Source organism: Ostrea edulis, chromosome 3 (genome assembly GCF_947568905.1).
Source record: "Ostrea edulis chromosome 3, xbOstEdul1.1, whole genome shotgun sequence".
Classification (NCBI taxonomy): Eukaryota; Metazoa; Mollusca; class Bivalvia; order Ostreida; family Ostreidae; genus Ostrea; species Ostrea edulis.
This window is the reverse complement of record NC_079166.1, coordinates 86,992,499-87,008,889: the sequence shown is the minus strand read 5'-3', so window position 1 is coordinate 87,008,889 and position 16,391 is coordinate 86,992,499. Positions and strand designations below refer to the sequence as shown.

Below are 16,391 nucleotides of genomic sequence, written 5' to 3'. Positions count from 1 at the left end.
TAACGAATATAGGTGTGTTTAGATAAGTGTACATTTACAGAGGTACAAATTGCAAACACAGAAACAAATATTACATCTAAATCTAATTATGTATCGTTATAACCTATGTGCGCAATATACATAAACTCTCGAATGACGTCAAAGTGCAATTATCGTTTTCAACTTGAAAAATGCATTACTTTGTCAACAAAAAGCTCCATGACACTCATCTATACCTAAATAAATGTATGACCGCAACACAAATTGTAGCAAATGTTTCAATAAAACACAACTTTACATGCAGCTTGTATGCATCCTCTACATCGATAAAATGAAGCATTGCTTTACAACAAAATCACAGTAAAAATGAATTTCAATGAATTTACAGACGTCGCTGAATATACACAATTATAAGAGTTTTGTACATTAGTTTGTTTTTTTTTTTCAGCAGGACATTGCATGTGCACATATTGGAGATCGGGAAAGGGTATCCATTCAAAGAAATTACAACCGATGTCCTTGATTGATTCGTCATGTTATCATACCTCAATGCCTCGGATGAGCTTGGTAAACATGTTGACAGGCACCAGCTTTGACCGCATAATGCAGAATAATCAGATAGGTCGTTGTTAGAAAGATGGCAAGATATTCCTTAAAGAAACATTCAGACCATTGCTAGTCAATGGAATGTCACCTACGCACCGTCATACACACAGAGGGTGGACATGTCAGGTATTAGTGAATCGGAATTTTGGCTTACCCTTACCCCTTCCTCTCATGGAAGAAGAATGACTGTATAATTTGATGGACATGCAAAATTAATTATCAAAGTTTATACACCAGAAATACGTTATGCTTCAAGTTAATGAAATGGAATACAAGACCAACATTTCAAAAGAAAAATGTTGCGGTTTTAAAGTTCTTCAGCATATACATGTATATAGATTGTTGCTTTTGATAAATTGTCAGAACAACATTAGTAAAGCTTCTGCAATCTATAATGACTACATGTTGGTTAAATTCATCAATATTTTGACATAATGCATATATGATAAAGCCTGCTATAGATTCCATAAGTACAATGGAGGGATTGCTGTACACAAAAAAATGTTTGTCAATGGGATTGACTGCCTCACCGCAAATAGATTTTCCAACTTCGTGAAAACTGACAATTGTGATTCATTTGAATTAGCGATTGGAAAAGGAAAGCAAAATATTTCCTGAAGTTGTAACGAATAAAGTTTTATGATTCCTGTATCCTTTTAATTGTTTGAAAATCAGATTCTTCCTTTAAAAAATGTCTATGATGAAGTTATTGCTGCAATGTTTCGCGATGGCTTATGTTCCACCTGTGGTATTCCAGAATTGGAGCAGGTTATCTATTTTGATCTTGTGTTTTTCACCTGCTTTCGGATGCCGAGGGCATATTCGATCAGGAATTCCTCTACCCATCTGTAATATGTCATCTTCCACAAGAAAGTAATCTTTGTCTTCATCTGTAATCTTGATATCTTTGCAAGAATATCCTATGCCATACGTAACTTGTTTATGGAAAGTTTCTGTTAATTCTCTAATGATACGTTCCACTTTCTCCCTGATTTCTATAACGCAGTTGGTTTGGAGGTCCATCTGCTTACTTTCTGTGAACACTTGCAATTGGATCGATGTTTTGTTTACGGCAATGGCAATGGAGTGATCCCTTTCCTTGTAAAAGGCTGCATTTTTGCTAAACATATCCTCTTTGAGAGCATCCCATTCCTTAAAGCAATGTACCACCAAACGAAAGAAGAAGAAATGTGGTAAGTACGTTTTGAAATGGAATATGAGAATTGACGTTTTTTGCCCATCATTAATCGTCTTTAGATCAACAGGGAAAGTGTCTATTCTATTCATACTTGGGAGGTAAAATTCTTTGCTTGTTTTGATCTCCACCATTAAACCTAGTTTTTCCATGTATGGAACAATTTCATGCATATGTTTTTTGTAAGATTCGTCCTCTGCTTTCTCCCATATATTTTCTAAAGTTGACACTGCAATTATTCCTCTTTCTATCTTTTCATCACAGTCTTTAATCTCTCGTGCAAGATGGTTTTCATCTGCGATGATGTTTTTAAATCCATCAACGAACCATTGAACATCAATTATGATCACATCCCTCAATTTCTCATCTGGAAAATAGATAATTTGTCCAATTTCATGGAAAAATCGAAGCATGTCACCGATCTCTAGCTCTTTCATAGATTGTAATTTTCCCATGTCCTGCAATGTCGATGTCTTCCAAACTCTTTCGGCTTTCTTCTGTTTGAGAGTGTCTTCAAAATCCACCCATGATAGAGGTATTTCTTCTCCCCAATGCGGCATTTTTTGGACAGTTTTAACAACACATTTTTTGACTTCCTCAATCATTTCTTCTCGTTTCTTAGTTAACCAACCTTGAGGACATTCAATTTCATAGTATTTATCAGGTGACAGAAGGTTTTTCAAAGCTTGTTGTAGTATACAACTTTTTAATTTTTCGAAGAATGCTAATTTTGTAGCATTTTTTTTCTGTAAAAGAAAGAAACAATTACCATAACAATCGATAAACGAACTCCTATTGTGTATCTATCCTGTATCGTGGTTTAAACAAACTACATTACTAAGGGGCACTTTTATTCGTTGTTCAGTGGTACACCTACTTGATATTATTGAAACACAGCTTTATTTCCATTTACATTTAGTTCGTCTTAGAGCTTTTTAACAATATTATTGGTACATATGTAATGTTGTACTTAAAGAAAATTGTCCATTGTTTGACAAGCATCTGTTCTATTTTATGAACGAGAGAGGAAAATTATAAGATGAAAAAGGTGAAGATAACAAACAATGATCAATCTCATCAATCTGCAAAAAAAACAAAATTCAGAATAAAGCAAACATGGACCCCTGGAAACTGGGTGAGGTACCTAGGATGATTTAAAATCCCTTTTCGACAAGATCCATGTATTGATGAGGTAAACGGGACAACCCGTAATCAAAATTAGTGTAAAGGTGAGTCTAACAACTGGTATCACACATGTCAGACAGCATTCTACGCAATATGCATCATTGTTACCCAAGAATAATGTTCGCCAACTTCAACTGGAATTGAATAAGCGGATCGTAAGAACATCTAAGACATGCCGATCATCCCACCTTTAGAATATCTTGCCATTTCATTTGTGCAAATTTGAATGTCACTCGTCAAAATATACGTTGAGCATGTTTAGAGCAAATTAGCCCAATGGTTTTCAAATGTATATTTTTAAAATTCTTAATTAGTTATCTTCAAGAGAACTAATATCCCGCTCCTTCAAGACAGTTTTGCCTAGTTTGGTATAAATCTGCCGGACTTTTTCCCAGAAAAAGATAAGTGATAACAATAGCGACGACAGGTGGTGGCCACATTTTGATAAGAAAATCTCTCTTTATTCCTTGTATCAAGCGAGCTAAATATTATACTGCTATGCAAGGTGAAGATAACGAACAGTGATCAATCTCATAACTCCTACAAGCAATACAAAATAGATAGTTGGGCAAACACGGACCCCTGGACACACCAGAGGTTGGATCAGGTGCCTAGGAGGAGTAAGCATCCCCTGTTGACCGGTCACACCCGCCGTGAGCCCCACATCCTGATCAGGTAAACGGAGTTATCCGCAGTCAAATCAATGTGCCAAAAACGGCTTAACAATCGGTATGAAACACGTCAGACAGCATTTGACCCAAGGATAGGTTGTATTGACGAACTAGATCGTTATAACGACCATAGAATTTGCGAAATGCTGACTTCAATCGAGACTGTTGAAATCCCTGTACCATCAACTTGTTTGTCAGTAGCTTACCTCGATTTAAAAACTGACTATACCCAGAACAAGCTCTTGCATATCGAATCAGTTGAGATATATAAACACCATATGCAGGTGATAATGGAATACTGCTACATAAATGTGGGAAAATGACGATGGAGAAGCTGAAATCATCCCGTTTGTCATACAGTTGAGTTGTCAGTTTGCCGTTAATGTCTACTTTCAATAAAATATCGAAGTATGAAGCAGAAGTGGACGACTCTGTGGTGTCCTTGATTTCGAGCTCACAGGGATATATCAAATCGACATATGAATGAAAGCTATCATTGTTAATAGACAAAACGTCATCGATATATCTAAAAGTCGAATTGAAGGTCACAGCGAGAGATTTTTTCTTCTCACGTAGAAGTTTTTGAATAAATTCTGCTTCATATGAATATAAAAACAGGTCAGCTAACAAAGGAGCACAATTCGTGCCCATGGGAATTCCAATAGACTGTTGGAAGACCTGATCACCAAAGACCACGAAGATATTGTCAATGAGGAACTCTAGCATATTTTTTTATTTCAACTTCAGAGTACTTGTGCGTGGAATCAGAGTGGTGTTTAACAAAGTAAGTTTTTGAATGACTGATCACTAGATATGAATATTTCCGTTTTCCGTTTTTGTTGAAGAAGCAACTGTCTATGATGTCAAAAAGTCTTGTCTTTAATTTATCGTGAGGAATGGTCGTGTATAGTGCTGAAAAGGTTTTAATGCTATTGATTTGGGAAAAATCTGTGATTTCAAGTTTATTAAAAGTTCTTTAGAATTTTTTAGAATCCACATTTGATTAACACCACTTCTGGCATATGTAGTCGCACAGTAAGTTTGAAGTTCCTCCTTCACAGCTGTTAACATTTTCGTGAGGAGTAAAGATAGGGGCTTGGTAGAGCACTTACTGGATCAAGCAATGTATCTTTGTTTGTAAGGGTTTTTATGTACTTTAGGAATCCAGTATAGGTACGGTAACTCATATTCATTCGACCCATTGACTGGAATATTAAATGTGTCTAAAACTGAAAGATGGTTTTGAAGAATTTCGTCTTTTGAAAGGGCAGTTGGAGTATAAGTATGATTACCAAAAGGGGAATTAATGCCAAGTTCGTTTAGAATACCGTTGCAATAATGAGCCTTACAAACAAAGACAATGTTGTTACTAGCTTTGTCAGCTGGAACCAAAACATATTCCTCATGTAACCTATCTAATTCTTTTATCACTTCTGGTTTACTAAACACAGAAGGATCGATGGTACGTACTTTTGTTTTCATGTGTCTAATGCGGGATTTTAATATCCCTCTTATGCTTTTAACCCATTCTGACAATGTATCAAATTCTTCTTTTTCATATTTAGCCCATCGTCTGGCATAATCTTCGACAGAACTCATAATAGAGATTAAGTTCTGTCGCCAATTAAAAGACCGAGGTTCTCTGTATTTAGGACCTTTAAGAATAAGTGATTTGAGGTCCTCATTTTCAACTATATCAACATCACCAGTAATGACATGTCCAGCTGGACTGTAGTTGAAAGACGATGAAGAACAAGAACATGTTGGTGGATTTCGTATAAGATGGTCTATATCTATGCACTGTAAAGTTTGTTTTTAATTAAAAAGTTTGGATGCAATAGTAGAAGTATAGCTGTAGGAAAAACAGGGTGTAGACTTGAACTTGAAATAAGTTGGAATACACGACTGAACCCTTTTATGACGAAGAATGTTGCTTATGTTGACGGCACCATGCTATGTATCATTTCAATGCTGTATAATGTTACCGGTTTGGCTTTGTCTTTATGTGACGCAATAAGAATCACTGGGTTTCGTCTATCCACTGTGTCATTGTTTTTGCCAACATTTCGTCTATCCACTGTGTCCGTGTCGTGACCAACATTAGGCCTGTCTCCATCTTCACAGTACGTTTGTATACACTGGAGCCAAAACGTGAAATAATCTGAGGAAAAAAATAAATTTGCAAGTTTCAGACACATACATTTCATGTTGTTGTATTTTAGAAGCTAGCACTACTCGGTGACATCACTTTTTCGTATTAAAGCTTAATGTTGTCAGACCTGAATGCGCCATAAATATTGCACACGATGGAAGAAACTTGGGAATTTTAGTCAATGACATTGATTTTGTTTCTTTTCTATTGTAACTTAAATGTATGTAAATACGTTTAGAATCATTAACCCTCGAAAACCCCCTTAGTGGCTTTATTCAAGAACAGTAAATCAGGATTTATATCAAGGTCACAGGACATATCTTTCGAGGGATAGTTACTGCTCCCTATTCCAGTTCATTGTATTTTTAGAAAGGAAAGCCATGTGAATTTTGTGATTCTCAACCAGTTCAAGGAAACATTAACGGACACATCTCATGTTTTCAAAGTATATAAATTACATGCATTATGTCTTCTTTATGCTTAGAGTAATTAATTCTAATAATTCGTTCGCCGAAATTTTGCGATAATTAACCACAATCAGACTTAAATCTAAGCCCCGATTTCAAAAAAGTCGTTAATTAGGTAGGTAGTCACGTAGTACAGTGACGTCACATGCGTCCTTCGGAATGTGAAAGTACTGCGAGATATTATTAAAAAGTCAGCTTTTACGAGCCTAATTTATTCACCATCGGCAACATTTAAATCATTATTGACAAATTTCCCGAATTTTATATGTTTTCGCCACCAGTGCATACAAATAGCGATGTAAATACCAAAATATTATCGCAGATCCACGCTTGTCTTGGATATGCGCATTTATCTCCGTAACTGTATCCTTGTTAGTTTTTACTAAAAGGGAAAAGGGGAGGGGGTCTTATTTATTCCGGGAAATTTAATTCTGCAATAGTCTAATATATATTGACACGTACACGTCACGTCCTTTCTGGAACATTCTTCCAAACGGCGTGGTCATTAATTTGGTGCAGCATCAATTCTATCCATATCACTTTAAAATATGCCCAAGACCAAAACAGAAAGGCGGCACCCATATCCATGACGTCGGACCAGTCTCAGCATGCTCAGGCAGTACAGACAGGGCGTAATCGCAGGACACGGAGGAGTAATGCTGACCCCAGTGTAGCACATGACGGAGTCCAGCCACAGATACCTGTCGTCCAGCCTCAGATACCTGTCGTCCAGCCCAAAGACCACTTTCAACCCCCACAGCGGGTGCAGCCTGGGGTAGAATTAACGCCGAGTACAGGTAATGATATTTTGCACAATGAATTTAATCAAGGCCCACAACCGTTACCTACAATAATCAATTCAAACCAGGCCCCATTGGCATATCATGTTGATAACCACACTAAACATAAAATAGTCAACGGCGAATTTGTTAATTTAGCCACTTTGCTTGTACCTGACAGCAGTAATTCTCAGATAGCATCTATTCTCTCAGTCAACAAATTTGGCCAAATTATTGCACATCCTAAGCAATCAAACAAAATCACTACTATTGAACGCTGGACAGATGCGTTCCTCATATTTACTAGCATATATATTCATCCAGAAAAAACACAGCAATTATTAAAGTACGTCCACGACGTTAGACTGGGGGCAGAAAAGTCACAGGGTTGGTCTAATTATGACGAGTAGTTTCGCTTGCGTATGGCAACTAATCCGTCTATGGACTGGGGCAGGGTTGATACAGAGCTTTGGCTCATTTACATGACCCCTTCAAACACCCCATCCCCTCAGCCACCATCAAATCAGTATCTCAAGTGCTTTGATTATAATTACAAGGGGTCGTGCCACAATATTCAGTGTAGATATTTACACCGTTGCCTTAAGTGTGGCGACAACCATCCGTCAAGTGATTGTGCTAAAACCCAGGCTAAGGCGGGCAAACCAGGGGGACCAAACAACAATCAGCCCTTTCGGGTAAATAGCAACCAGTCACAACCCTTTATCCCAAGCCAAACCAGACAGCAGTCTGGATATATGGGCTCTGGCAAATTCGCCAATAAATACTAGCATAGTTGTTAGTTATCTCCACACATACCTAAACACTACATCAGCTATTTCATTAAAAAGTGGTCTAATTCGGGGGTTTAGATTGCAGTATTCCGGTCCTCGACTGCCAATGTTTTGTAGTAATCTTGTATCAGCCACTGAGCACACAGAGGTGTTGCAAGAAAAATCCATAAAGAGGTGCTTGAAGGGCGAATGCTTGGTCCTTTTGACCACCCCCATTGCATAATTTACACGTTTCCCCAATAGGTGTCGTTCCGAAGGCAGATGGCGGTTGGTGCATGATCACACATCTTTCTTACCCACCGTCAAATAGTATAAACCACCATATCGACCCGGTTCACACATCTGTTAAGTATACCTAATTCGATACTGTAGTCCAAACCATTAGTCTTCTGGGCAAGGGGACGTTCATTGTAAAAGTTGATACCAAAAGTGCGTTCAGGTTAATTCGGGTTCATCCAGCTGATTTCGAACTCTTGGGCTTGCATATGAATGGCAGTTTCTATATTGATAAGTGTTTACCTTTTGGTTGCTCTATTTCATGCAAAATTTTTGAAATGTTCTCATCATTTTTAGAGTGGTTGGTCATAGCTAAATCAGGGATTGAAACGGTTCACCATTACTTGGATGATTTTATTTTTGCAGGCAGTGAGCATACAAGCCATTGTCATGTCCTTATGCATACAGTTCAGTCTATGTGTGTCGAGATGGGAATACCTTTGAACCAGGATAAATCTGTTCAACCCACTACCTGTTTAATATTTCTCGGTCTGGAGATTAATACTATCAAAATGCAAATTAGAATACCCCGAGAAAAGGTTGACGAACTCATGAATCTCCTACTCTTCTGGGTCTCGAAAAATAAAATTAAGTTATCTACCCTTCAGAGACTGGTGGGCAAGTTAATTTTTTTTTTGGCAAAGCAATACCCGGTAGCAGGGCATTCAACCGTAGATTTTAGAACGCCAATATTGGTTCCACTAAGCCATCGCATCATATCAGAATCAATCACTCAATGCATGAAGACATGAATACATGGATAAGTTTTTTTGAGGGGATTCAATGGTGTAGTGTATCTCCCAGAGAGGGAGTGGACTACCCAGAACACTTTACAACTGTTCACGGACAGTGCAGGTGGATCTAGTTTAGGTTGCGGGTGTTATTGTCAGGGTCAGTGGACCTACCTTCAATGGCCACATGATTGTGCCATTACTTCCATCTTGAAAGACATCACATTTTTAGAACGTGTGCCCATTGTGCTAGCCATATCAGTATGGGGCAGTCGGTTGCAAAACAAAAATATACTATTTCATGTGGACAATATGGCCTTAGTACACATTCTTAACAAACAGTCATCTAAGTCACATCGGGTCATGTCGTTTGTTAGACCACTTATCCTTCAAACATTGCAATTCAATATTCAGTTCAAAGCCCAGCATACCCCTGGGAAAACAAATAAAATTGCTGATTCTATATCTCGCAAGCAGTGGGACTTGTTCAGGGACCTGGCACCTACAGCCGACCACAACCCTCAGCTAATCCCAGCTTCGTTCCAGAGGCTGCTTTGTCAAGTGAAATAAGCCGCCTTTTACACTCATCCTTGTCAGCAAACACCAACCAAGCATATATGGTGGGTATTCAGGCATTTAACCATTTCCATAGTATTCAGGGACTACCTAATACATGGCCACCACCGGATGTTCACATCGATACATTTATTGCACATTTATCCATACACGGTTACAAGCAATCCACAGCTAAATCATACATCTCTGCCATTAGTTTTTATTGCAAACTCCACTATAATGCGGATCCGTCTAAGCATGTTATAGTGCAGAAATTGTTGCAGGGTATGAAGCGAACAAATTCAATATCGGATGCCTGTTTACAGTACCCGCAACGTTATTCTTGACATTCCTATCGTGCTCTATCGTGCGTGTATCCTATCTTTTCGTGCGTGTATCCTATCGTATCGTGCGTGTATCCTATCCTATCGTGTATCAGGTTTTCCGTTTTCTATCGTGTTTTGCGTTTATCAGGTCTATCGTGTATCGTGTTTTGCGTGTATCAGGTTTTCCGTTTATCGTGAAAATCGTTTATCGTGTAGCTTCGGAAACTATCGGGATCGTATATAAAATCTAATGAAAAAGTACGATACTTTCCGAAACCTTTATTCGTTTTGTTAAAGAAGCTATTTTTAGGAATCGAGGAAAGACGGTATATTTGAAGGAGAACATAAAGTTGTCGATTTTAAGGCAGAAGAAGAGCTATTTGTCTGTCCAGAGAGAGAGTGAAAGTTTATCACAATTTAATTCTAAGTAGTCTGGAAAGTAGGACAGTAAACCGAGCACAGTAAATCTGAAAGCTCCTTCTGAAGTTCATAAACATTTGTTTGTCTAGAAACAGTTATTTGTAATTAACACTAACAGAAAAATAGGGAGTTCCGATTTGAAAGGAAAAATCAGTAAATTACATTGTTTATCACATACATGTATATTTTAATAATGGTTCTTTTTCTTCCGATTTTTTTTCCACGTGTATGCTACTTATATAGCAACTGCTGAACTTGTGCGCGTCCTTATATCTGATTTTGTGTATCACCCGTGTTTTGACAGCTAACATTCTCAGGGACATTGTATTTCACACATTTAGAAGATTAAGTTTTAAAAGGGTGCAAGGGTGTTGCATCCCCCAAAATTCTGCTCAACTGGGCACGATTCCGCTGTCATCGTTGTTTTGTTTTTTTTATATACCTTGTACATGTACACATGTACCAATACTCGTACGTGTAGATACTGGAAATTTATGTTGGTTTTGATGATTATTTGAATTTTTTTTACACACTAAGCGTTTCAAAATTGCGAATTTAAAACAAGCCGGTTTTTGTTTATGTTTTTTAAACAGTATATTTATGTTTTGTTAACAAAATATCAATTCAAATAAATATGTTCCAATTACTTATGACTATCAATTATCAATCATAGTGTAAAAATATCTAACAGGTGTAGTGCGGTTGATTTGTTTTAAAGCGGTCGTTATGAAAATAACTTGAGATGTTGAATGAGCCGTGAACTTAGAGCTTGATGCAAAATAACCCCCTCCTCGCTACACGCACAATATTACTTGGTTTTATTTCATACTCAAGGTAATATACATTAGCATAAGAGAGCTACTGAAGCATGATATCACTACATTATATTACATTTAGTTAATTCCCTGTATAATCTATATATTAAACATTAGGTGACAATATAAGTTTTAGAATCATTGGCTGATAAAATTCATATAGATATCAAATAATGAATTCAATGCCGTATATATTTTATTATTTTTTTTAAATTTTAGCTGTGATGGCATTAAAAAAAACAAAAAAACGTACGACCGTGGATTAAAGAAATTATATGATACAAAACCGATCAATGTTTTAAACAAATGTTACCGCGACGGGGACAGGTAGCTGATAGTCATCCCGCGATGAGAACGCGGTTTTCCTGAGTTACCTATAGATTACCACGTTAGATTTTTTCTCATCGCGAGAACGCGGGAAACAAGAAATCCGCTTTGTCCGTAATGTAGGTATATAATGAACATTGAAATCCTTCAATATTATTATCAACATAATGTAAACATAATGTAATTATGTTGTAGGTATAAAATTTCGTTCCGTCTAAACCGTTTCTAAATTTACAACATTTCTATCAGGTTTTCCGTTTATCGTGAAGATCGTTTATCGTGTTTTGCGTTTATCAGGTTTATCGTGTATCCTATCGTATCGTGCGTGTATCCTATCGTATCGTTCGTGTATCCTATCCTATCGTGCGTGTATCGTGTTCTATCGTTTATCATGTCAAGAATAACGTTGCGGGTACTGTACCTATCACATTGGGCATTTTGAAACTAATCATAAATAAACTACAGGTGGTATACTCTAACACGTATAAGACCCTTCTATTTAAAACATCATTCTCACTAGCTTTTAATGCCTTGCTTAGGATAGGGGAATTTGCTTTGTCACAGGGCAATTCTGTGGATCGGGTTTTACATACTGGGGACATTTCCCTGCACACTAACTATTTAACAATTCACATTAGATATTCGAAAACTGACCAATTAAGTAGGGGCACCACATTGACAGTACATAAGATGACCGGAAATACTTGCCCAATACAGGCCATGCACGATTATATGGAGGTTAGGGCACCGAAAGCGGGGCCATTATTTTGTCATTACTCTGGTCAGCCTCTTGCTCGTTACAGTTTACCTCAGTCTTGTCACGCTCGCTTAATTTAGCGGGGATAGACAGTAGGCACTTCAAATCCCACTCGTTTCGCATTGGTGCAGCAACTACACTCGCACAACAAGGCATGTCAGGCGAAGTTATTCAAGCGGCAGGTCGATGGAAATATGTTGCATATCAGTCATATATTCGCTAATCTCTTAACGTTCATATGCCTTGGGTATTTGCATGCCTAACATTCACTAAGTTTTTCATAGGTACAATTAAAGTGTGGATTGTTGGATCCTCCATTATTAAGAGAGCAGCAGTGGCTGCCAGATCCAGGACAGGGGGACCAAACCTTAACGTTCCAAACACGACCATTTGGTGGCAAGGTTACGGGGGTATGAATTTATACGAATTGGTGCCGAAACTTAAAATATTACAGCAGGTGCAAGATATTCCTGATCTTATCATTGTTCATTGTGGGGCAAACAACCTAGACCGTACCAACCTGTGGTCACTGGTCAGACTTCTTCAGTCTGCTGTACTAGAAATAACCAAACTTTTTCCTAGTGTGAAATTAGTGTGGTCTCACTGCTACCTAGATTTAGTTGGCGTTATTCTACACGGATACAGGCAATGGAAAACGACAGAGCAAGAATTAACAGGGAGGGTATTAGGCTAATAGCTTCAAAGGGTGGGGCGTTCATCAAACACACACAATTTGAAGCTAAGCCCGTTCACCTGTATCATTCTGATGGTGTGCATCTGTCACAGCTCGGGAATGACTTATTTCTCAATAATCTACAAGGTGCCCTTGAAACCTTCATTAGTGGCAGGGTTAATGCGTGTCCTTAGACCTGTTTCGATTTGCGGCAATCTGGTTAGCGGTGACCATTTGAGTTGGCGTACTGCCGCCGTCACCACGGTTCTGGTCACTCTCTTGGTGGCGGTTGCAGTCCCACAAACGCTCCTGTTTCACGGGCGTGTGTGGCACGTGCAAGTGGCGTTTCGGCGCACCCCAACTCAAATGGAGGAGTGCACCCAATATTTTGCAGCTTCATGCAATGAACTTGAAAATTTGCAGTATTGATTGATGATTGAATTGCTGATTGAATGATTGAATTGTTGTTGACATTGAATTGTCGGACTATTGATTGATTGATTTAATATCTTAATTCTTGTATCATTGATTGATTTATTGTATTTGCATTTGGTGACGTTGTGCACTTGCGTTTACCCAGTGCGCAATTCGCCCATCTGGGGCCGTCACATTTGATTGATTGATTGATTGTTGAGGGGGCGGCTCTGTGGTAGCCCCCAACCATCACCGCGGCCAAGAGCGCCAAAACAAATAAATACCGTTCATTATTATAGTGGTTGTACAGTGTTATTTTTGGACAGGAATCGGTGATAATATCGCATATCCACGCTTGTCTTGGATATGTGCATTTATCTCCGTAACTGTATCCTTGTCAGTTTTTACTAAAAGGGAAAGAGGGGGGAGGGTTCTTATTTATTCCGGGAAATTTAATTCTGCAATAGTCTAATATATATTGACACGTACACGTCACGTCCTTTCTGGAACATTCTTCCAAACGGCGTGGTCATTAATTTGGTGCAGCATCAATTCTATCCATATCACTTTAAAATCCCACCACTCCCACCCCCTTTTTCTGTGCACCATACTGCTGCTTGTTTTTGGTTCTTTTTCAGGTTGATCTACCGTTCCAAGTCCTATATTCGTCGCGGTACTTTTTTGGTATGCGTTTCGGCGCACCCCAACTCAAATGGAGGAGTACACCCAATATTCTGCAGCTCCATGCCATGAACTTGAAAATTTGCAGTATTGATTGATGATTGAATTGCTGATTGAATGATTGAATTGTTGTTGACATTGAATTGTCGGACTATTGATTGATTGATTTAATATCTTAATTCTTGTATTATTGATTGATTTATTGTATTTGCATTTGGTGACGTTGTGCACTTACGTTTACCCAGTGCGCAATTCGCCCATCTGGGGCCGTCACATTTGATTGATTGATTGATTGTTGAGGGGGCGGCTCTGTGATAGCCCCCAACCATCACCGCGGCCAAGAGCGCCAAAACAAATAAATGCCGTTTATTATTATAGTGGTTGTACAGTGTTATTTTTGGACAGGAATCGGTGATAAAACGAGGAAAGCGAGTATGCAATCGGCGGCAATATTGGGAGTAAATAATGTTTATATGAGTCGCTGTCTATAAACTGTTTGGTAATGTTATTCCTTGATACATCTGTAATTTGCGCTGTTTTTCTAAAATAATCACTGCAATCATTATTTATTTTTGGATTAGACAAATTGTAATACGTTACATTGTTGACAACTAGGCCCTAAGCCAAGCTACTGCCACGGGTGCATTTCAGAAAAAATGAAAAACAAAGCACAATCAATAAAAATAATCAAATTTAAAGTGAAAATCACATTATTTTATTTTGTTAAAGGAATCTTATTATTTTTGAATTATGATCAGACCGTCGTTATAGGAAGGGGGAGCATGGCGTTATACTGATGCACTCTGGACAGATTAAACGAGTTCAATAAGGAAATAATTTCATAATTCAATATAAAGTTAGGGAATACAATATTAAATTACTTATATAATTAAAAGTTCATTTTTTTTGTATCATAATATTTTGTATATCTACCAGTTGGTAGAAAATGAGAGCACGTCAAGTTACATTGTATATATTTTTACAAAGTGAAGGTCAGTTGATCCGAGTGTGTATTGAATTTAAAGACCAAAACATAATGTATGCTGTAGGCCTACCAGTGCGTATAGCTTCAAAATTTTCTCGTAGTTTATTAGGGTCTCTGTCCAAGCGGTTTGTGAGAAAGTGACTGACTGATTGTTTTTAAGGTAAAGTTCTTACTCCAACAAAAAAATTATCCACGTCTTTCTTCTCGTACCTTCCTTCGAAAAATTGAAAAATACTCAAGTCTAAATCCTTTCTACCGACAACTATATCATAATGAATATTTCAGTGTAAATGAAATCATATATTTTCTGAATGGAAATGATATAGCTTGATTATCTTTGCATTTTGTTGATAAATAAATATAATGGAGCGATAAGCATTATTGAGTAAACACGGCAAGCCGACAGTAATTACGGACAGTTGTAGGTTGATCAATAGATAATGCACAGATGTTATAAATAACTTGTGTACGAGGTTAGTGGGTAAGGATGCACTAACTGACCACTGGGGTCAGTTTAGAAATTAATAGCTTCTCACATAGAGCCAGAGAAATGAGAATGCTGAATCCCCTTATTAGGATAGGAGTTATTTAAGAATAATAATAGGCGGTATAAAAACGCGCACAAGGCGAAAAGTCGTCAGAATTCCTTCGCTAAATTCTGACGAAGTCTTGTTGTTTTTAGGTAAGAAGAAGTTGTGTGATTTTGTAGTTTATAAGATTACCTTGTTGAATCTGCTAAGATAATGGATTGTTTCATTGATTATTTATTTGTTGATGATTAATCTTTACTTTAATATTCACTGTATGAAAAGCGGCGTTTAATAAAATTAAATTTCATTAAATCTACAGTTTACATCAACTTTCACGTTTAATTCAGATTTAATGTTGAATTATACTTAGAAGTATCACAGAAATTAAATCTCAACTTTACTTCAGATATAAAAATAAAATAAACGCCATTAAACTGCAAATCTAATTAAGTTTCCGGTAAAATGAATGTCATACGACAAATTACTTGTACACTGATAATGCAACGTTGAGATGTCCATGCTATGAACCTAACCAAACCAAAGCACAGAAAAATATTAGAGCACAAACTTTTTATCACCTCATAAGAGTTCGACAGCTGATGTTATTTCGTACATTTTCAAAAGGGGGTGCAACCCAGGTTTGAATGTCGAGTTGTTGACCATTCAGAAAGGTATGGGTGAAGAGCCCAAAATGACTTATTTTTTAATATTAAAATGATACACAAAAGAGAGAGGGAGTGCAATTACCATGCCCCTTTTAAATCTGCCACTATTCAGTACTTAGCTACTGGGCTTAGAGACTCTCTGGGACTAACAGTCCACCAGCAGAGCCTTCGACGAAGGGGTCATAGTGTAAAACTTATACGGTACCAATTTTGATGCACCATATGCGCATTTCGACAAATAATGTCTCTTCAGTGATGCTCAACTGAAATGTTTGAATCCATTTCTCTATTACTAAGCTCTCATCGTAGCTCAGTGATATAACGTTTGCTGCCTAACCGGGATGTAGTCAGTTCCAGTGATTCCTGTGTCAAACTTATGACGAACTCATACGTAAACGTAAGTGTTGATTG

General features: G+C 37.6%; 1 protein-coding gene across 1 annotated transcript in view; it reads right to left on the bottom strand.

Moving 5' to 3' along the window:
- Positions 1-409: 409 nt before the first annotated feature.
- Positions 410-16,391, bottom strand: part of LOC125656640 (uncharacterized) — a 187,703-nt gene continuing 171,721 nt past the window's right edge. The window contains exons 13-14 of the mRNA XM_056159300.1: positions 5,622-5,797; positions 410-2,526 (exon numbers count right to left, since the gene is read on the bottom strand). Coding sequence (XP_056015275.1) covers positions 1,318-2,526; positions 5,622-5,797 — 1,385 coding nt within the window. The 3' untranslated portion in view covers positions 410-1,317. The remainder of the gene's footprint in view (positions 2,527-5,621; positions 5,798-16,391) is intronic.